General features: G+C 38.2%; 1 protein-coding gene across 1 annotated transcript in view; it reads left to right on the top strand.

Annotated features, from left to right (window-relative positions):
• obe (obelus) overlaps window positions 1-24,119 on the top strand; it is a 191,283-nt gene that overhangs the window by 100,915 nt on the left and 66,249 nt on the right. The window contains exons 16-19 of the mRNA XM_068230014.1: window positions 4,021-4,126; window positions 9,592-9,816; window positions 11,235-11,354; window positions 18,750-18,864. Of these exons, the coding sequence (XP_068086115.1) occupies window positions 4,021-4,126; window positions 9,592-9,816; window positions 11,235-11,354; window positions 18,750-18,864 (566 nt within the window). The remainder of the gene's footprint in view (window positions 1-4,020; window positions 4,127-9,591; window positions 9,817-11,234; window positions 11,355-18,749; window positions 18,865-24,119) is intronic.

Raw genomic sequence — 24,119 nt, 5'->3', positions numbered from 1 at the left:
TATCCTATAGTTTTTTATAGGTTTAATAGTTTGGTGTAGCTGTGGTTTTATTTTCATCCATGTATTGGTTAGTGTATAGTTCATTAGTGCTAATCATATCTCACTGTAGTTCGGAAAAGACAAACAGCAAGAATGGGCTGAGATCAGCAGTGTTTTCCCTTTGTAGGGCATAACCTCCTTCGTGTGTCAGCCATTAGCAAAGAGTGAGTTGTTGTTCTTTCTTTTATTCTTAATAATGTATTGTCGTTCTAGTATCGGGTGTTGTTAGTAAGTTATTAAGACCTAGTTAGGTATTATATTAAATATGAGGAAAGATCTTCACTTGGGGTCATCATGTAAATGGGATTGTAAATAAAAGATACGACCAGGCGAGTTGGTCGTGCAGTTAGGGGCACTGAGCTGTGAGCTTGCATAAAAATCTTGCCTCTAACACAGTTTACAAACTATGTAAAAAGATTTAAAACTCTGTGTGTACATGGACGGGAATGAAAGGGAGTGTAAGTGTTGCCGAGTGAATGGATTACTGTTCGAGTGTAAATATGAGATAATGTACTTATTGTAAAGATTAGCTTAGTGGGTCTGTGAAGCAGCTAATGTACATGGGACTGGACCATTTTCACTAGACCATCCATAAATGTATAATTTGTGGTAAATAAATAAATAATAATAATGATGATGATGATGATGATGCAGATCAGTAGTGATTGATTGATTATTATTGATGATGATGATGATGATGATGATGATGATGATGATGATGATGATAGTGGGTTTGAACCCCACTGTCGACAGCCCTGAAGATGCTTTTTCATGGTTTCTCTTTTTTTTTTTTTCTATTGGCTTTACGTCGCACCGACACAGGTAGGTCTTATGGCGACAATGGGATAGGAAAGGGCTAGGAGTTGGAAGGAAGCGGCCGTGGCCTTAATTAGGGTACAGCCCCAGCATTTGCCTGGTGTGAAAATGGGAAACCACGGAAAACCATCTTCAGGGCTGCCAACAGTGGGATTCAAACCCACTGTCTCCCGGATGCAAGCTCACAGTTGCGCGCTCCTAACCGCACAGCCAACTCGCCCGGTATTCCGCATTTTTCACATCAGCCAAATGCTGGGGTTGTACCTTAATTAAGGCCAAGGCTGCCTTCTTCCAACTCGTATGCGTTTCCTCTCCCATCATCACCATAAAACCTTTCTATGTTGGTGCGACGTAAAGCTAGTTGTTTAAAAAAGAAACAGATGGAGATCTTTGCACATGATCATGAGGATATTTAGGGGTTATAGTAAGGATGTAAAGGAGAGGGTATATAAGTCTCTGGTAAGACCCCAACAAGAGTATGGTTCCAGTATATGGGACCCACACCAGGATTTACTTGTTTTGAGAACTGGAAAAAAATCCAAAGAATAGCAGCTCGATTTGTTTTGGGTGATGTCCAGAAAAAGTGTAGCGTATCACATTCACATTAAAAGGTCAATTAAATAATGTCAAACTTGTCGACACTAACGTTAAATTTATTACAATTTTAGTGGTAGTTTGAGCCGCTGAAGAAGAGAACTTTGGCTCTTGAAACATGTTCAGTGGATTGAAACGCTGGCCCACATATAGATGAGTTTTGAAATGTCGTTAAGATGTTACATTAGAACTGTACAGTATGTTCGGACTATATTTTTAGCTGGGCTGAGTGGCTCAAACAGTTGAGGTGCTGGCCCCAGCTTGGCAGGTTTGAACCTGTCTCAGTCCGGTGGTATTTGAAGATGCTCAAATACGTCAGCCTCATGTCTGTTTTTCATATTTTTGTATCTAGTCTTTATCTCTCTGGTATAGCAGAGTATACTGTAGTTTACAATTTGATATAGCATAAATTAGTAAAATATCCTATAGTTTTTTATAGGTTCAGTAGTTCAGTGTAGCTGTGGTTTACTAGCATGTAAAAGAATCCTGCAAGACTCCAGCAATTGCATCTCCAAAAACCATAAAAGTAGTTTGTGGGACATAAAGGCAATAACATTATTATTATAAACTATATTCTTAAAAAGCATAATATTTTGTGCAATGTTGTGAAACTATGATTTCTTCTTCTTCTTAGCGTGCCTGTCCGCCTCAGACATTGGCGATCAACATGGCTATTCGGGCTTTATCCATTGAAATTCGGAACAGTTCTGCAGATGTTTTGTTGAACCAGGTTTTAATTCGTTGCACTGTTGTTTAATAGTTAACCTGAGGGATCCTTTAGTTTATTGATCTCTGATAGTGAAATTGAGAATTATATTTTTGGATTTAGGGAATTGCCAGAACGGACTGTAGCTGTTCTACAAGCTCAGAGCTGTGCACCCCTAACTGCACAGCCAAGTCGCCTGGTATGTTCTCGCAGCATTACAGCACTGCCAACATGTTTTGCAAATTGTCAATTAACAAGTAGCAAATGCAGACACCTCGTGTGAATATGGCGTTGAACAAGACCCAAGCCACCTACTTACCTGCCCCCTCCTTGACAACCCATGCACATCACAAGATGGTTTTAGAGGAAACAACAAGGCCGTCGCAGCTGCAGGTTTTTTGGAAATGCTGACCGGCATGGAAATGAATGAATGAATGAATTGCTTACACTAATTGTTATTCCAACTATGACAGTGAAACATTTCAGCAGAAATAGTTTGCAGGTTTCTAGGTATTGAAAAAATATAGGAATTCTTGAACAAAGTGATATTGAAGGTTTTAGATCATTCATTCAGGGTAAATTTGAAAATTCAGATAGTTAAGTCACAGGTCTGCTAGAATGCTGCAGCAATAGCAGGGGTTTAATGAAATATGGAAACGAATTGAATGAAAAATCCTTTTGATGTAAGAAATGAAACTGATCAAATCAAATCCCATTGTACAACAATCCTGATGGGCTGTGGCCTACAAACAATAGGTGTTCAGCCCGAAGGCCAGCAGATTACTAGGCGATGTGTGTTCATGTAACGAATCATCTTGGCTGTTTTCCTTGGCTTTCTAGACTGGGGCCACCATGTCAACGTCGGTAGCTTCTCAAGTGTAATCACCTCGAACATAGCACCACGGGCCGTGACCTGCACAGAGCTCGTGTGGACAGAAATTAAAACATTTCAGGGTTAAAAGAAACTTATGAAAGTTATAAAATAATATTGGCTCACATGTAGAAATAGAGCTAACGAAGATCATCAACTGCAAAGCCTAAACTATTCACATCATGACTTCATCTTTACTACATTAAAATAAAAGAAACTGAACACAAATGACAAGAGGAGAATTCTGACTTCTTTGATAGGAAGATACATTCCAGGTATATTCCAGAAAAACACTTATCCTATTATATTCTTAATACTGAAAGCAACATCTTTAAAGATAAACCATTCACATATCGATAACTCCAAAACTCTTCACTTGAGAGCAGTAAATGTCTGACCCAAGGTCTATACCATGAACAGAGGTTGGCATTGAGGGATTTACAGTAGCATTACAGTGACAAAAGTATGTTGAAATGAAATGAAATGGCGTATGGCTTTTAGTGCCGGGTGCGTCCGAGGACATATTCGGCCCGCCCGGTGCAGGTGTTTCGACCTGCGTGTTGTGATGAGGATGAAATGTTCCAGAGAGATTAACCAATGATGATTAAAATTCCCGAACCTGCCAGGAATCGAACCCGGGACTCCTGTGACCAAAGGTCAGCACGCTAACCGTTTAGCCACGGAGCTGGACACAATGTACGTTGTAGGGAGGACTTTTCTCTGCTTTTAATCAATGCTAAATGAAAGTACATTGAAACTAAGAGATTGTGGGAAATATGATTGTATTACAATGTTATCGTAAAGTAAACACTACTGAGAAATGAAAATAACATAAATTATATTTATAAACATTAACTGAATATAATCAAATAAAAATATAAATTTAAGGATACAGCGAACTACCCAATTTAAGTGTACAGTTACCACAATAAATTATTTTTGCAGTGTTGCATAATACAGATTATAATTGATTGCTTGTTGGTTGATGTTCCAGAAACTTGGTGGAGAAGTACTTCAGCGATGGCCTCATCAGAGTTCTTGTGTGCACCTCAACCTTAGCTTGGGGAGTGAACTTGCCTGCACATGGAGTCATTATTAGGGTATGAATTCTTCCTTCTAATGTTGACTGTTGCAGCACCTGGCGTTTTTTCAGGGAATGTTCAAAATTTTAGGAAATAATTTAAAATGAGAAATTGTGTATCAAAGAAGAGACGAATGTAATAGAAATTCTGTTGTATATAGGTGTTGAATCCATCATTGACAGGTTAGTTTTTAATCACTTTCAGTGGTAATGAAATCTAGCAGAGATGAGTGGCAGCTGACGAGAGAGAGCACATCTCAATTAACAGCAGTGGTGGTGTTGTTGATCAGTTTTACGAGTTTAGGACATTGCAGGTTATTGCATTTCATTTTTCTTCTCATTTCGATGGTTATCTTAATCTGGGAAAGGTTGTGTTGCGGTCTTTTAGACAAGGTTCATATTATTCATGTCTCCATTTTTGTTTGCTGTGTGCACTCTTTCCTCTATACTTCATCGGATCCTAACATAAGAATTCCAGTAATACTCTCTCACAGTCCACTGTCGCGCAGTAGGTCAAATCATGAAATGTGATTACAGACCTGGTTTTAGCATCGTACATGGCCTGTCAGTGTTTTCAATTTATGATAGATTGGGAAGTTAAGAATAGAAGTAAGAAACTCCTAGAGACTGCAGAGAAAGCAAAATGTAACAGAAAGAAAGTGCTTAGAGTTGAAGAAGACAGAAAACGAGATGAAGATAAGTATATGCAGCATCGTAACCGAATTACTCAGCAAAGTGAACTGAAGCCATCTAGAATGGAATGTCAACGGTCTCCGCCATCAAGGCGGGAAACGGGGCCTGGACATTGGCCTTCCGTGATGAGCTGAAAGTCAGCAAGATCAAGACGCACAGTTTCAACTTGTGTCAAATGTGTGCGGGGAAAGGTGAATGCGTAGGCCTAAGAGGAACTCAGGTACCCATGGTGTATGACTTGCTTTGTGTTACTACAAATATTGCAGTAACTATCATTATTGTCAGTACCCACTTACTGAACTGAAATTTTTTTAAATTACCAAAAACTCCCTTTGTTGTTCATAGTTTACAAAGATCATATGCTGAAAGGTATTAGGTGGCAGGGAGGGATACAGTTAAGTGAAAATGTAATAAGTAGTCTGGCCTATGCTGACAACTTGGTCTTAATGGCAGATTGTGCCGAAAGCCTGCAGTCTAATCTCTTGGAACTTTTAAAATAGGTGCAATGAGTATGGTATGAAAATTAGCCTTTCCAAGACTAAATTGATGTCAGTAGATAAGAAATCTATGAGAATTAACTGTTCACTCACCATTTTTTTAGGAATAGGATGATCACAGGAACACCATTATTTTTCAGGTGATTGTTAACCATAGTAGAGAAATTCATTCATAATATCTAATTCACTAGGATTTTCACCAAGACGTCTTTTGACAAGAATTTATGGTGCAGAGAGCAGTATTATGCACATTATAAGGAGGCTGATTATCGGAATGAGTCCAAATACATTCGCTATTTGAATTAGGTCTACCTGCTACTGCTGCCGCAGGAGGTGCAAGTCCATTTCCAGTAGGTTTTCGTGTATGTGCGCTGGAATCTTCATCAGAATCATCGTTGGAACTTTCCGATTTACTAAAATCACTTCCTTCACTTTCAGAAGCCACGAGATCACGTTTATTTTCACTTTGGTCGAGCCAGAATAGGATATCTTCTTCATTCACCACCACCATGTTTGTTTACATGATCGTCAAAACATTACATATTTCATTCGGTTTTACCAAGTTATCTATGGAATAAAAGGCAGCAAAGAGCACAAATTACAAATCTTCGATCTATCAATAGCAACAAGAAGCGACTACGGTATGTCTCGGTAACATAGTAACGAATTGACAATATGCTGCGTGAGGACAGATACATCCGTCAAAGTGCATCAGTGGGTTAAATGTCAGATTGGGGACACAAAGCTGGAACAGGTAAATAATTTCTAGTATTTAGGATGTGTGTTCTCCCAGGATGGTAATAGAGAAAGTGAGATTGAATCAAGGAGTAAGCGAGCTCGCAGTTACGATCAACAGTATTCTGTAAGAAGGAAGTCAGCTCCTGGACGAAACTATCTTTACATTGGTCTGTTTTCAGACCCACTTTGCTTTACGGGAGTGAAAGCTGGGTGGACTCATTATATATTATACATAAGTTAGAATAGGCATGAAAGTAGTGAGAATGATTGCCAATACAAACAGGTGGAAACAATGGCAGGAGGGCACTCAGAATGAGGAGAGAAAGTCTAATTTAGGATTGAACTCGATGGATGAAGCTGTGCGCATAAACTTGCTTCGGTGGTGGGGTCGTGTGAGGCAAATGGTGGAGGATAGGTTACCTAGGGGAATAATGGACTCTGTTGTGGAGGGTAAGAGAAGTAGAGGTAGACCAAGATGACGATGGTTACACTCAGTTTGTAACAATTTAAAGATAGGAGATAGAAAAATAAATGAGGTCGTGGAACTAGTTACAAATAGAGGATTGTGGCAGCTGTTAGTAAATTCACAGAAGCTTGCAGACTGAAATATGAAAGGCGTAACAATCTATAATTAAAATGGATGTATGTATGTAGCAAAAACCAGACAAATTCCATCAAAACAATAAAAATTAATTCCTGAACAAAAATATATAACAAATAATAGAGAACTACAGTAGAAGTCCGATTATCCGGCACGTTCGGGACCGGCCCGTTGCTGGATTACCGAAAATGCTAGATTATCGGGTGGTACCTCTTACTATGATATAGGTTAAGGCATACAGTGAAAACATCTGTAACATGACATTTTGCAATAAAATCTTGGTGAGCAGAATCGTTAGTTTAATAACTTTAGTTCAAAATTAGGGCAGCACCAAATTTTCATTCAACACATTCAGTTTACATTCATGTACTGTAGAATATTTTAGTGTGACTTAAATAAATCTTCAGTATCTTTTTGTTTTCAATATCGTTGTCACTTGGCATAAAAGTTATTTCTGATGATATGTAAATGAATAAGTTCAGTGGCATTATAATTAGTATTACACTCAGCAAAATTGATGAACTTATTTAGCGTCTCTACGGCTTCTACTCAGCTGATTCTCTCCTTTTCTTCGGTTTCATCATCTGAGTCACTCTCTTCAAGATTGTGTATAGGTTGAGGGTTTAATACACTTTGGATAATGTCCTTATCGGTTAGCTCCTGCTCGTTAGGTTCATTGTTATCCATTTGAATCCACTCTTCGGATTCACAATTAAGTATTTATTATTTTCCACCTAGTCGATACAATGATTGCTTAAGGCAATTTAATGGTTAAAAGTGGTACATGTTTCGTATTTTATCAACATCTTCAGCCACATAACACTGTTTAGATGAAAAATATATAAAATTGACAAAGTAATGCTTAAGCGGAAGTGTCCTTAAAATTAACATAAGATTGAAAACATTAAAACAAACAAAAACTCAAGAGAAAATATATAAATTATTACTACAATTGAAAGCAGTTGTCAAGGAAACACTTGTACAATATTCCATAGAGAGTATGTCCTAAATGAATATTCTTTTCTTAATAATTCATGAAAAAAGGTCAAATTATAAATTATATAGTTTATAGGTAATTGTCGAAATGAAGAAAACCAGATATCACAATGTGGTTCTTATTATTAATGCAGATGAAAATATAACTAATTCTTAGTTGTCAATTCTTATTAAGCCTGCTTTCCTTTGGAACAGTAACTTCTGTCATTCTTTCACAGTCTTGTGTCTGGTGTAATATTGATGATGCGTTCTTCCTTGCTCTTGCACCTGAGGAGGTGGAGGAGCAGGGGATATAGGTGTGTCAAGAACCTCCTTGCTTGAGAAAGATCACGAAAAAAGAATTGGAATTTCTCCATCTACAGATAGCCGTACAACTTATTCCTCCTCAGTTGAAGCTATAGGTGGCAATAACAGACGTGCGCTTTAACTGTCAGAAAAGAAAAGAAAAAATCTGGGAATGGTGCCGGACTGTCGGGTGTTCCGGACTGTTGGATGCTGGACTAATGGAATTCTACTGTAGTAAAAAATAGCCAGTGCAACGTCTCGCATCCAAGGAGTAAAAGCGACCTCTCCATCTTGCTGATCAATATAGGTTAATTATCACTTGGCTTTGTACCTTGTAAAAAGTCACAACATTGCCATTTAACTCGTTACAATGTCGTTTGAACAATGTTTCTATGTCAGCCATGTTAGGTATTGATAGTGTTTGCACTAAATTTGTGCGGTAAAAAAGTACGAGGCATAAATTTATTGGAAATTGTATCTTTCTGTAACTTTTTTTGCAGATAAAACAAATTCTTCCAGAGATGTTAATTGTAAATATCTCCCTTATTATTCATGAGGCAAATTGCATAGATCGGAGATTGTATACACGACTTTTATAATGTAGAGCTGGATGCAGCTAATATTTTATTAAAGCCATTGTCTTTTCTCTTTCAACCTAGTTAAAGTATGACCTTTAAGTCCAGTCTATCAAAACTAATGCAAGCTAAGAAATACTAGTGCAGTAGAGTCTTGTTAATCCGAACTAATTGGGACCAGAGTCTGTTCGGATTAACCAGAAAATATTTTCTAATAATAATGTTATTGTTTTTACGTCCCATTAACTACATTTATGGTTTCCGGAGACGCCTAGGTGCCGGGATTTTCTGCCGCAGGAGTTCTTTTACGTGCCAGTAATTCTACTTACACGAGGCTGACTTATTTGAGCCCCTTCAAATACCACCGGACTGAGCCAGGATCCAACCTGCCAAGTTGGCGTCAGAAGGGCAGCACCTCAACCGTCTGAGGAAAATGATTCCTACAATACAGTGCAGTACATACTGTAATTTGAATTGTCCATTCTTTAGCAGTTACACTAATAAAATACTGTATAAAATTACAGTAGGGTAGTTAAGAACCCGTAGAGGAGAAAACGACTAAAACTAGGTTAAAACTTGTCATTACAGCAAAAGATACTAACAGACTTTTGTAAAGATAAAGTACCAGTTGTTGATGGTTTCTGATGTGTAATCATGTTTACATTAAGTTATTCTAGTAAAATATGACTAATAAATGCAAGTAAATCTTCATCCTGTAATATGTTCTTTCATTTCAATAAGGAGAATTTTAAAAAAAATAGAAAAATGAATATTTCAGTTTGGATTAACCGGACTTTCGAATTAATGGGGTTTGGATTAACGGAACACTAGTATATAAACCTTATTGGCCACATTGGATCACTTGAGCCATTCCGTTTTCACTTTCTCTTTGAAGGTTGTGCTGTTTGGTTTTTGTGATCTGCCCAGTACTTTTATCAGTTGTAATTTTCTTGCTAGAGCCCTGAATTCGCTCTGGCCCGTCTGTGTGTCATTTCTGTTGAAAATTTGTGAGTCTTAAGAAGGGTGTTAATTTTATTTTTGTTCCCTGCAGTGCTATGTTTTGTATTATGCTGTACTAATTTGTACCTCTTGTTTGTAGGGAACTGAGATCTACGATGCCAAACATGGCTCCTTTGTCGACCTGAGCATTCTGGATGTGCTCCAAATCTTTGGTCGTGCGGGGAGACCGCAGTTCGACAAGTCTGGCCACGGTGTGATCATCACGACGCACGACAAGTTGAGCCATTATTTGTCTCTGCTCACCAACCAGTACCCTATTGAGAGTAACTTCATCGCCTGCTTAGTCGACAACCTGAATGCTGAGGTAATGCTATAAACAATTTCTCTCTCTTTGATACTATCCTCTTTACAAATATTCACTTTTGTTTTTCAGTATGTGCTCCATATTCATCGCACATTCTACCTTTTATCCTTCATCTACCATCCGTTCCATCTCCGGAGCAGTTTCTGGTCTACAGAATCGCCTCACTCCGCGCTCTTTTCGTCTCTCTCCGGATGATGACTTATTGTTAATGTATTTCTTCTCTCCTTATTTCTTGGCCATATGTGTACCCGTAAAATTGGCACTCCTGAGCTCGTCTTGACTCAGAATATGTCTAACGTTCTTGCACTGGACCTAACAGCACTTCACTTTTCCTTAAGGAGCCTCAGCCCTCTTCCTCTCTTCAGGTCTTGCTGGGCTCAGTGGCTCCCAACTTGGTAGGTTCGATCCTGGCTCAGTCCGGTGGTATTTGGAGGTGCTCAAATAAGTTAGCCTCATGTCGGTAGATTTACTGGCACGTGCGGGACTAAATTCTGGCACCTTGGCATCTCCGAAAACTGGAAAAGTAGTTGGTGGGGCGTAAAGACAATAACATTATGATTAATCTTTGGCTTTCTGTACTAAATGATCACGTTGTCTGACATGACCACGCCATCTTGTCGCTGATGGGCACAATTTTAAAAAGATAGGTCGCTCATATTCAATGCATACTTTATCATGTAGAGTGATGCCTTACGACTGTCACTGCGTCATTATCTCTGTGGCATGCATTCAATTATCTCAATGATCATACTTCTTTTGTCTTGTCCACCATTCGGAGTCATGTCTGAGGGCAGGTAGGGTAGTGGTTTTGTACACTTCCGCCCTTCAGTTTGACTGGCATCTGCTTATCATACAGAACACCTGTAATAGACCGTTATTCCTTCTTTTCCTTTTTTTAACATTTTTTTGAACTACTCTACTAACGCCTCTAGTTTGTTGAGGCGCCTGGCTGTATTGTCCTAGCCATTCCCAATCACTGTTGGCATACATTAGGCCTCAGCATTATCTTCGTTCTTATTTGTTCTCTATATCAAAAATAAGGTTCCTAGAAGGAAACAATAAACTATCACATGCTTCACCTAGTGGACCGTCACTGCATTGTCCTACATAAGAGGCTTGTAGTGGTGTCTCAACAGGGAACTAGCCGCCAACGTCTTGGAAAGTTGTAGCATCCAACTGATGAGCCCATTGCTACATTAGGGCAAAACGCTGGGAAATTCATGATTGAGAAAGCCTAAAGAGCTTAAATACCTAATTTATGTATGATTTTGTGTCTTGTATAAGTCATTTGGTGAGACTTCACGAGTAATCTAATGATGTCTATTAGGTATTATGCTTCTCTTGAAGACTCTTTCAAGGGCTTTTTACCAGAGTATTTACAATTAGCTAGTCATGAGTGTTTGCTCTCTGTTTTTCAGGTGGCATTGGGCACGATCAGCAATGTGGACGAAGCTGTCGAATGGTTGAGCTACACTTACTTGTTCGTGAGGATGAGGATAAATCCCCAGGTGTACGGTATCAACTACCAGGATGTTCTGGTAAGTGTTGTAGCATGTGTATCCCTTTCTTTCTTTCATTAAAAAATTATCATTTCAACCCACTAATTGGTTTGTTGTTTAATTCTGTGCCCTGAAATACTGATTACTTCATACCTTTTTTTTTTTTTTAATAGCATGAATCATTTGAAAGTGATCGCTAAAAATGGCAACGTTATACAGTGACCCTTCGTAAGAGTTTACACAGCAACCTCGCAGGAGGTGTGCACAGAGAGCTGATGGGAAGGTCAGGCTCTATTCCCCCAGAACTCTACTGGTCCTTCCTGCTGGAGACAGGCACTAGGTTTTTTCTTTTTTTTTTTTTTTTTTCCCCAACAGGAAGGAATTAGAAAACATTATCTTAAAAATATAGGAAAGAAATGAAAATCTGGCATTGATTTTCCTTTCCGTACCTTATTGTCATAGCAGCTGCTGTAAATGTTTCTCATTTTCATTTACGCAAACCTGGGGCATCTTCGTAGAAAATTCTGTGATGTGCATCGTAATTTGTCTTCTGTTATTTCACTTATCAAGCTCCTAATTTTATTTACCCAGGGTTCGAACCCCACTGTTGGCAGCCCTGATGATGGTTTTCAGTGGTTTCCCATTTTTGACCAGGCAAATGCTAGGGCTGTACCTTAAGCCCACAGTTGCTTCCTTCCCTTGAAAGACAGGAGCTGCAACATTTAACTTCACACTACAGAAACCTTATAGAAGAAAAACTTAAAGCCTTTTCAGCATTGAGGTAGGCGAGATTGTCCACTCCTAAACACATTACCAAAGTCATCTTGAAGTCTTAGCTCACATATCCTCAAGCTTTTCATCAGTTGAAGCCTGCATTTTTTTAATGCCTTTTCCTGTTCAAGGTTGATCCAGTTGAGTGTCACTTTTCAAAGAAAGCACAAATGATTTTGATGGAATAGAACTTCCCAGAAATCATTTGCAGTGCTTCCGTACACACATAACATTTCTTTTGTTAAAGATAAATGTTTTGACAATAAACAGTCATTCCTCAATGACGTTCTTAAGCATGATGGATAATTACTGTACATTATTACTGTTTCGGCGAGGATAGGAAATTGCTCAAAATTTTATCACTGTATCAGACATTTATTAGAAATTGGAAATTACCTACCAAAGCAGAAATTATGATATAAATCTTATTATTTGCCAATGTTGTCCTATGGACAGTGGTGCGCTTTCTGCGAGGGATCTTGGGTAAAACGAGAAGGGAAAGGTAAGAAATGAAACAAAACGAAACACACTACAGATCAACCCCTAGAAGAAACTATGGAGAGAAATAGGCTGAATGGGACAAGAAAGATTACCAAGAAGAGCTCTGGAATGGACAGAATCTGAAAGAAAACCAATTGGAAGATCACAAACAAGATGGAGGGATCAGGTGGAGGGTGACGTAAATCGGAGAGGACTACAATAGGGGACAGTGATGAACGGTCGACTGTGGGGAGAAAAAAGGGAAGATTGGAAAAGGCTCTGCGAACGACCTGCACAAGCAGAAACGTATCAGAAAGAAGAAGAATATTACTGTTTACTGTGCGATTAGGGTCATTTAGTATGAGCTTGCATTTGGGAGATGGTGGGTTCGAATCCCACCACCAGCAGCCCTGCAGATGGTTTTGTGTGGTTTCCCATTTTCACACCAGGCTAATGCCAGGGATGTACCTTAATTAAGGCCACAGCTGCTGCCTTCCCAATATTAGCCCTTTCTCATCTTTGTGACATCAAAAACCTTTGATATCTTAATATGACCTTAAACCACTTGCAAAAAAAACTTGCATTTTACAATCACAATTACTGAGCACTTCAAGTAAATCACATGTTTTGTTAGCAGAAGTACAGAACTCCACTAACGGCTACGACTTGCAGGACAGAGGATGGGACAAAGAAGTTGTGTCTTCCCCCTAGGCAGCTCCTTGCTGGTCTCTTGGGTGGGGGAATAGAGACTCTCATTCCTGTCAGCACACTATGTGCATTTTGCTTGAGTTTTACATAATGTCTTGTTTGAGGGACACTGTTGAAACCGGTTAGACTGTAGTGAACCACTGCTGCTTCAACCCATCAGCATGCTGATTTTCTAGCCCTTTGCACGCTCCAGAATTAGTATTTAATTTATGTGAGTCGTAGCTGTTTGTAGGTTCTCATGCAAACATCGATGTAAAAGATTAAAGAATCACAAAGCTTATCTTTATTTTGTTATACCTGCGTTTCAGTAGTTTATGATATGGCACATTCTGAAGTAGAAAGAATGTGCAAAGCCGTGAGACATTTACCTCATTCATATTGGATAAATAAGGGGCTTTTATGGGCCGTACAGTTCCACAAGTGACATTGGAGCTAAGCCATCATTTGTCCCAGAAAATGAACATACTTTGTGATTTGCTGCCTTCTACATCCATTTCTTCTCAGCACTCAGCAAGCTTGTTTCTGACTTCTAGCTTTATCAGGAATGCAGGCATCAGTGTCTTCACAGATCTTCAGTCTTTTAGAACTTTTATTGGCCCATTGGGATCTATTTCTCCTTTTGTGATTGTCCTGTGGTAATATTTTTTACCACCTGTATTCATATTTATCTATTTGGCTCTTCTCTCCTTCCTCTTTATCTGGATTCATATCCTACACTTCGCACATCAAGACTGAAGGTCTTTCAAGATGGCCCCTCAATGAGCGTCGATTGTGATAGAGCAGGGAAGCAGAAGCAAGCTCGTCAAAGGCTGAGAGGAGATGAATGTAGGAGAAGTCACTACTGGTCTGCATTTAGGACAGTCGCCCAGTTGGTAGATTTTTGGCCCATTTTTTTTTTTTAAATGATTGCAAAGAAATTGGAAATTTATTGAACATCCCTTTGGTAAGTTGTTCCGATCCCTAATGCCCCTTCCTATAAACGAATATTTGCCCCAATTTGTCCTCTTGAATTCCAACTTTATCAATGTTTCCTACTTTTAAAGACACCACTCAAACTTATTCGTCTACTGATGTCATTCCACGCTATCTCTCTACTGACAGCTCGTAACATACCACTTAATCTTAAAATAATCAGATTTATTTAAAATTGGTCCACCTATTCGATACATCATACATACAGGCCATCATTGTACAAGTATAGACCAAGACCTAACATTTGTAAAAAAAGTTAAACAAAGGAAATCTAATGAATGAATACGAGAATACATACATTTTTTTTTGGACCAATACTTGAATAAAAACTGTAACTTAAATGACATGTTAGATGAGAAGAACTCCATTTACGAAATAATACCCAAATTACTACAAGTATTAAAAATAAAGGGACACATGTTTAATAATATTTACAAATTTCCTCCCTCAACAACTTCTATAGTTTCAATCAACACGGCCTCGTCCCAATTACCCCCTATAAACACACCTCCACCGACAAACCAAGTACATAACACTCCGCCCACCCCTCCTTTCCCTATGCTCCCCCCACCGATGACATCACACTATTATACACAAAGTGCGAGCTCAGCAGTGTCCAGTCGAGCAGGCATTGCAAGCGATACAAACTTGCCACGCAAGACACAAGGAGGTAAGCAAAAAGGTCCATATTAGAGTTTTTAGTTGCGACTACTATCATACAATTGTTTTTTCAAGTCAACTGTTTTCCAAGAACTTAGCAGGAGTACAAGTACTCATTCAATTATACTGATTTGCGTCGTATATTTTTATATACGTACTTAACTTCCCGCAACTGTGACAAATTCTGGACCTTCAAAACATTCTCCACTCTACTTTGGTGTTCGACCGCAGCGCATGACCTTGAATGTGCCGCGCTGATCAGCAAGAGCTGGCGGCTTTCTACTACAAATCTATTCGTCTGCGACTTCAAGTTATTTTTGATCTTCGTATATTAGTTGATAGTGTTGTGACTTTGTGCATGACAGAATGTGGTGTCGTGTCTTTGTGCCTATCAGAGTGTGATACTATCATACTTCACGTCTAAAATAATTTTTTAAATTTCGTTACAAACATGTAAACATCTTTACTTTCTGATCTGGAAGTAATTCTTCCTCCAACAAGTTAGAATTCCGAATGTCTCCCATTACGCTAACGACAAGAACTGTGGCAAGATTTGACACACCCTGCATGTTTACTCATCAAGACTTACTGAAGCTTCTTCAACAACACCGGCACCAACATTAATAATAATAATCATCATCATTAGTCGTTGTGCTCATTACTGAGCATCGTGACCTCATAACTCCATCATTTCCGTGTTGCAACCTTGACAAGATGTCTCCATCCCGACCGGTTTTCACATTTCATTAATATGACCTGAAATGGTAGCCCAGTGATCTTCTTCGCCTGATCTATCCATCTGCTTGCTGTTCTTCCTCGTGGTCTACTGCCTTCAATTTTGCCTTGTAAAATTACCTTTTCCAAGTTCTCTCCATCTCGTCTTAAAATGTGGCCAAGGAACTGAAGGTAACGCTCACTCACACGGGAAGATAGGCGTTTCTTGGTGCAGAGTTCATCCAGAATGGAAACATTAGTTCTAATAATAATAATAATAATAATAATAATAATAATAATAATAACGTGTAGTATAATATAACATCCAAACATATTAACACAAACTAGCATAAACTATTTTATTCCTTCGAAGCTATGTACGTGTTTTACGTGTAATTATGTTGTCCGACACCAAGATGTTAAATTAGCATTTAGACATTTTAAACCCGATTCTTAATCCATTGGATGAGTATAAATTTAATTTATGTGGTGTTTTCCTGTGTACAAAAAATGTGTAAATGTAATTATTATTCTATAGGAGACAATGACCTAGAAGATATAATAGGGCCAACTTTATGAAGACATTCTAATGTGTCACAAAACAAGTGTTACCGCTGAACATTTTAACAACTATTTTAGGAATTTTTATATAACTTTGCAAACATTCCACCAATTAATTAAGATTATTGACAAACAGAAATGTATTTTTAACTTATATCTTTCAAGTTTAATTAGTAAGGTAGTCTGTTAAGAAAAAGTAATTGGGATCCCAAAGATTGTGATTTTGAGGAAGAGATATAGGATGATGATGCCCGCTACACAGGGCGAAACATGTCCCATTAATGACTTATAATGTATAAGTCATAAGTGTTCAAAAAGAACTGTGTGTATTGAATAGGTGGAACAGTTTTAAATAAATTTGATTATTTTATGATTATACAGAAATTCAATACGGACCAACAGTGAAATTTATTACACACCACTTAGTCGAGCAGCTCGTCTCCTTTCTCCCAAGTCTTCCCAGCCCAAACTTTGCAACATTTTTGTAACGCTACTCTTTCGTCGGAAATCACCCTGAACAAATTGAGCTGCTTTTCTTGGGATTTTTTTCCAGGTCTTGAATCAAGTAATCCTGGTGAGGGTCCCATACACTGGAACCATACTCTAGTTGGGGTCTTACCAGAGACTTTACATCCTTACTACAACCCCTAAACACCCTCATAACCATGTGCAGAGATCTGTACCCTTTATTTGCAATCCCATTTATGTGATTAGCCCAATGTAGATCTTTCCTTACATTAACACCTAGGTACTTACAATGATCGCCAAAAGTAACTTTCACCCCATCAATGCAGTAATTAAAAGTGAGAGAACTTTTCCTATTTGTGAAACTCACAACATGACTTTTAAACCCTATTTATCATCATACCATTGCCTACTGTTCATCTCACAACATTATCGAGGTCATTTTGCAGTTGCTCACAATCTTGTAACTTATTTAGCACTCTGTACAGAATAACATCTGCAAAAAGCCTTATCTCTGATTCTACTTCTTTACTCATATCATTGATAGTGATTGATGAGGAGAGAGCCCATTTATTTGTAGACGTAGAGATTGTCCTTTTGTTTTTTCTTGTTTATCCTTGGCTCAGCTTTCTTTACATACGCGCGCGCGCACACACAGACCCGTTATGTGTTTCTTGTCATGTTCCTTTCTTTCTCTACAGGTTATGTAGTTACTACAGGGTGTTTACAAATGAATATCGGAGTTTTAACGCCTTATAATATTGAATACGTTAAACTTACAGTTATACATTATATGTCAAATGAAAGAGCAACTCAAACAGTTTTGTTTGTTGGCACTAGTGCGCATGTACGTGCAATGGTTTCACCGCAATCCGCTAGACAGCGGTAGTAGCAAAGATGGCGACTAGTGAACAGAAAGCTTTTTGTGTTTTGCAGTTTGCAAAGACAGAATCTGTAGTTAATGTGCAACGTGTGTTCCGCATTAAGTTCAGTTGTGATCCTCCAAGTGATAATAACATTCGCAGATGGTATCATAAGTTTGAAGACACCGGTTGCCTTTGTAAAGGGAAGAGCAAGGGACGACCAAGATTAAGTGAAGAGACTGTTGAGCGAGTGAGAGAGTCATTCACTCGTAGCCCAAAGAAATCAGTCCGGAAGGCTAGTCGTGAATTACAACTTTCTGCGTCGACCGTTTGGAAAGTTGTAAGAAAACGCTTACAGCTACGTCCTTACCGTTAACAGTTATTACAGGCTCTAAAGCCGGCAGACCATAGATTACGTGCCAACTTCGCAAACGACATGTTGTTACATGATTATGAGTTTATGAATCGTGTTGTTTTCAGTGATGAATCGGTCTTTCACCTTAGTGGACATGTAAACACTCATAATGTGCGCATCTGGGGCTCAGAAAATCCTCACGAGTTGGTACAAATGCAACGAGATTCCACTAAAGTGAATGTTTTTTGTGCCGTATCCCGGCGAAAGGTTTATGGGCCTTTCTTTTATGGTGAACGTACTGTAACTGGTGCTTCTTACCTCGATACACTAGAGCAATGGCTCTTCTAGAGCAATGGCTCTTCCCTCAGTTGGAAGAAAATGAGCCAGAGAACTTCATTTTCCATCAAGATGGTGCGCCACCTCACTGGCATAACGACGTACTACTACCGCTGTCTAGCGGATTGCGGCGAAACCATTGCATGTACATGCGCACTGGTGCCAACAAACAAAACTGTTTGAGTTGCTCTTTCATTTGACATATAATGTATAACTGTAAGTTTAACGTATTCAATATTATAAGGCGTTAAAACTCCGATATTCATTTGTAAACACCCTGTACTTTGCTTTTACAGTATGTATGTAACATATGTAAATGGACTCTTGTACAATTTGTACAATTGTCTTGGCTTCAGAACCCACACACATGTATCCATGTAAATAAAAATGTTTTTATTATTCTGGTTCTTCCATCAATACAGTATTTAAAGTAAAACTGGATGTATTGCCTCGACAGTTGTTTGATTTATTTATACTGGAAATTATCCAAATAAACAAGCAGCCTCTGTCAGTGTGTTATTTTAAACAGGTGTGCATCTGTTTCCTCAGGATGATCCAAACCTGCTCAAGAGAAGGTTTGAGCTCATTGACGCTGCTGCAACAGCTCTGGATAAAGCTAGAATGCTGCGGTATGATAAACGGACACAGGACCTCAGCATAACAGGTAAGGCCTACAGACAGGTACTCATACTCATGTTGATGCGCTTTTGACACTGAAAAATTTATTGGACGAGGTGTTGCTTGTAAAAGTGGACTTAATGATGAGTGGTTCCAGCTTACTTCATCTACAGACAAATGGCTGACAGTCGTAAATGTTACCAAAAATGCGTTCTTATATATGTATGAACTATAGTGGGCGGGAATTTGGTCTATGCAAGAAAATACAGATGATATTGAGGCATTAGGTCTACCGATTTTTTTTTTTTTTTTTTTTAAGATCATAACCACGGGAATTGTTTCCTTCTTCTTCATGATGGGTCACCTAGGACCACACAAAATCAACATTTCTTTTTGGCCTTCCTTCTTGCCCAGTAGTTTAACGTTCCACGTTGCGATTTTATTTGACGTAAATAAATATCACATGAGAACACGTTCACTTTACTTTATTTACACTGTACGTCACAACACACAATTATACACTGTCGCTAATGGCACTATATAGAACACTCAATAGCGGAGTGCCCTGAAGTCGATCCTGACAAGTACAGATATCAACAACACTGATGCGCGCACTATAACATACTCTCTCTTGAATTCACCACCTGACTCACTTGAGCCCAGTACTCAGACTCCACCTCGGAGCCCAACAGTCGCTCCCAGTCCATCACTTGCCTGAGTCCGAAGCACTAAGAACTTCCTTCACTGACTGACAGCTCGATATTTATACTACTCGATCAACCATCTAGAATGATCGACTTCTAGAAGAGTTCTTACAACACAGTAAGGGAACACACTCAAAACCGACCAGCTAGTCGAATGGGTACTCGAACATTCCTTTCCTATTTAAAAATGTACATGGAAGTATCTACAACATTCGTAATGTTTCTACGTGTACAGTGAAACCTCGATTCTCCGTTTTTCGAGGGACCATGAAAATAAAACGTACAATACGGGAAAACGGAAAATCCGGGAATGAATTAAAACCATCAACAATTTGGCTAAAATCACAAAAATTAAATATGTATAATTATAATCTTACAAAAACTCCTAAACCAAACCAAACTACAGCCCCAGTGGGACTTTGCCTGCCAAGCGACCGCTGCTCAGCCCGAAGGCCTGCAGATTACGAGGTGCGCATGGTCAGTGCGGCGAATCCTCTCGGCAAATATTCCTGGCTCTGTAGATCGGGGTCGCCATCTCACCATTAGATAGCTCCACAATTAAAGGTATTCACGTAGGCTGAGTGGACCTGGAACCAGACTTATATCCAGGTAAAATTGCCTGACCTGGTCGCAATCGAACCCGGGCCCTCTGGATGAGAGGCGGGCATGTTAGACCGCGAAACCGCATTAATTACCGGTATTTAAAGATAAAAATTTCATTGTTCCGTATTGAAATTATTGATGTTAAAAATTAAATAACTGGAAAGGAGGTTCAACCTATTCAATACTCAAATGAAAGAAACGTAGCAATCACATTTCTATTTAAATGGGACCGGTTTCGACCTTAGTCTAGGTCATCATCAGCCATAAAAAACATGTAAAATGTTTATGAATGTTGGAGGTCAGTTTCACATTCTGTTAGGCACAAAGACACGACACCACATTCTGTCCTGCACAAAGTCACAACACTACCAATCAACATGCGAAGATCAAAAAGGCTTGAATTCGCAGACGAACAGATCTGTAGTAGAAAGCCGCCAGCTCCCGGTGACCAGCGCGGCACACTCAAGGTCGCGCGCTGCGGCCAAACACCAAAGTAGAGTGGAGAACGTTTCGAAGGTCCAGAACCTGTCACGGCTGCGGGAAGCCAAGTACGTATATAAAAATATACGACGCCAATTAGTACAACCGAATGAGCACCCGTACTCCAGTTAAGTTCTTGGTAAACAGTTGACTTGAAAAAACAATTGTAGAGAGAAGGAAAAAATGTAGTAAAAAGCGCAATATCGGAAAACAAATGAAAACTTATATGCACAGTGCGCTATTTTTAAAAAGAAAAAATTTTTAGGTTATGATTGAAGTAGTCGAAGTTGGCGCAAGACAATTTTTATTTTTTATTTTATTTTTTTTGAAAGAGGAGAATAAATTAAACGAGGAAGAGTGATAGTGAAATAAGAGAAAGAATAAAAGAAATTGAAGTTAGATGGTAATGAGGAAAGATAAGATAGGGAAATGAAGGAGGGGTAGTTTAAGGTGGGTTAGGAGGGTGGGTTATTGGAGGTAGAAAATGTGGGTGGGAACTATGTAAGACATGGAAAATAGAATTGGGGTTTTGGAATTTGGAATTTTTGAGAATAAGAATTAGGAAGTCAAAAAGGATATCGGGTTTTTCAGAAATCTCGTTTAAATTGAAATTAGGGTTGAAGTACTGGTCAAGGTGGATAAAGCAATTTTCAGTAATGTTTAAGAGGGGGCCTTTGTTAATGATTTTAAGTATGTTTATGTCATTGTCAATACTGGTGAAACTATGTTTGGAGTCTTGTATGTGCTGTCCTATGGCAGAGAATCTGTTGTATTTAATGGCGTTGACATGTTCAGAGTACCTATCTTATCTTTCCTCATTACCATCTAACTTCAATTTCTTTTATTCTTTCTCTTATTTCACTATCACTCTTCCTCGTTTAAGGAGGGAATATCACTCTTCCTCGTTTAATTTATTCTCCTCTTTCAAAAAAAAAAAAAAAAAATTGTCTTGCGCCAACTTCGACTACTTCAATCATAACCTAAAAATTTTTTCTTTTTAAAAATAGCGCACTGTGCATATAAGTTTTCATTTGTTTTCCGATATTGCGCTTTTTACTACATTTTTTTCTTCTCTCTACAATTGTTTTTTCAAGTCAACTGTTTACCAAGAACTTAACTGGAGTACGGGGGCTCATTCGGTTGTACTAATTGGCGTCGTATATTTTTATATACGTACTTGGCTTCCCGCAGCCGTGACAGGTTCTGGACCTTCGAAACGTTCTCCACTCTACTTTGGTGTTTGGCCACAGCGCGTGACCTTGAGTGTGCCGCGCTGGTCACCGGGAGCTGGCGGCTTTCTACTACAGATCTGTTCGTCTGCGAATTCAAGCCTTTTTGATCTTCGCATGTTGATTGGTAGTGTTGTGACTTTGTGCAGGACAGAATGTGGTGTCGTGTCTTTGTGCCTAACAGAATGTGAAACTGACCTCCAACATTCATAAACATTTTACATGTTTTTTATGGCTGATGATGACCTAGACTAAGGTCGAAACCGGTCCCATTTAAATAGAAATGTGATTGCTACATTTCTTTCTTTTGAGTATTGAATAGGTTGAACCTCCTTTCCAGTTATTTAATTTTTAACATCAATAATTTCAATACGGAACAATGAAATTTTTATCTTTAAATGCACAAGCTAACCAAGCTAAACAAAAAGCCTTCTCTTACATGGGCCTTAAGATCAAGATCGCTGAATTAGGAAAAGACATCGACTTCCTGAAACAATGCATATCCTACAATCTTACCCCCAAATTTCTTCAAAGTTGTACCAGAAAAAACATTTCTTCTCCTCACATGTTAAAAACCCAAAAAATAACCAACAAAATTTGGTTAAAAAACGAAATTCGTTTCTTATACAAGAAAAAATCATTTTTAAACAACAGATTATACGAAACACATCTAGAAATTGCTAATCTTCTCCCGAGTGCACAATGGAACCTCTTCCTAACTCAAGTAGACGATAAATTATTTCATGTACTGTCAATCAAACAACAAACCCTAGAGAAAAAAACTCAAAATTCTTAAGAACAACTCTTCTTCACATAAATTCCAGTTTAAGAACCGTAACACACCCTCCAAAACTATTGAACAATTCCATCCTCCCATCGTAAATCTATCTAAAACAACTCTGAGTGATGATGAAAACTCAATCCTTTCGAAGGGCTTCAAACACAATTGGCCCAATCTCAACACTTTCAATGTAGCCACCAATTTAATTATTGAATCTGAAATAGCCATTAACAAAATGCCAACAGATGAACAAGATGAAATCAGATGTGAAGTAAAAAGGAAACTTGAAAAAATCTTCATAACAATAACAAAAACACTTCTCTTATTAATAATAATAATAATAATAATAATAATAATAATAATAATAATAATTTAATTAAAGATAATAAAACCATTTCAGATCTTAAAAAGAAAATCAGTGACAATAATCTCATTATCACCAAATCTGATAAAGGCAACACTACTGTCATAATGGATAAAACTGACTACTTAGATAAAACCAAAAACTTTTTCAGTGACCCTTCTTTTTCTATAATAAAAAAAGACCCAACCACAAAAATCCAACGCCTACTCAAACATACTTTAAAAAACGTTTCCTTTCTCCTCACAGATCAAGAAAAAACTAAACTAATAAACATGAACCCTGGACTACCCACTGCCAAAGCCCTCCCTAAAATTCACAAAACTAACATTCCTATCCGTCCAATTATCAATTACAGACCCAGTCCCCTATACAACACTTCTAAATTCATCCAAACATTTTTACTAAAAAAGTATCGATTTTTATCCAACAAATCTATCAAAAACACTTCTGATCTAATCAACAAACTAAAAAATTTTGAAATCCAACCAAATTTTTCTCTCCATTCTTTTGACATTGTCAACATGTACCCTAGTATTCCAATTCCAAAATTATTCCCCATTATAAACAACAACCTAAACAAATTCAGTAACCTAAGTAAACTTGAAATTCAAGACTTCATGTCTATTTTAAAATTAGTTCTCAACAATAATTATTTTACCTTTGACAACACCATTTATCAACAAGATGGCTTGGCTATGGGCTCACCTGCTTCTGGCATTCTTGCTGAAATTTACCTCGACTTCTTAGAAAACACAAGAATTAATAATAATAATAATTTCTCCAACATCCTCTTTTGGGCGAGATATGTCGACGACACATTGGTAATATTAAATGAGGAATCAACCAACGCAGCCTCTACACTTCTTCATCTCAACAACTTAGACTCTAACATTAAATTCACCCTCGAATCAGAACACAACCAAACTCTTAATTTTCTAGACCTAACTATTACTAGACATCCTTCTTCTTTATCTTACAAAATTTTCAGAAAACCAACCCAAACAGCAACTACAATAAGACAAGATTCTTCGCACCCCCAAGCTCATAAACGTGCTACTTATAACAGCTTAATTTTTCGTGCCTTTAACACCCCTATGTCCAAAAAAGATTTAAATAATGAATTAAACACCATCCGCAACA

Source organism: Anabrus simplex, chromosome 13, assembly GCF_040414725.1.
Source record: "Anabrus simplex isolate iqAnaSimp1 chromosome 13, ASM4041472v1, whole genome shotgun sequence".
NCBI lineage: Eukaryota > Metazoa > Arthropoda > Insecta > Orthoptera > Tettigoniidae > Anabrus > Anabrus simplex.
The sequence above is the reverse complement of the archived record's forward strand: the minus strand, read 5'-3'. Positions and strand labels throughout refer to the sequence as shown.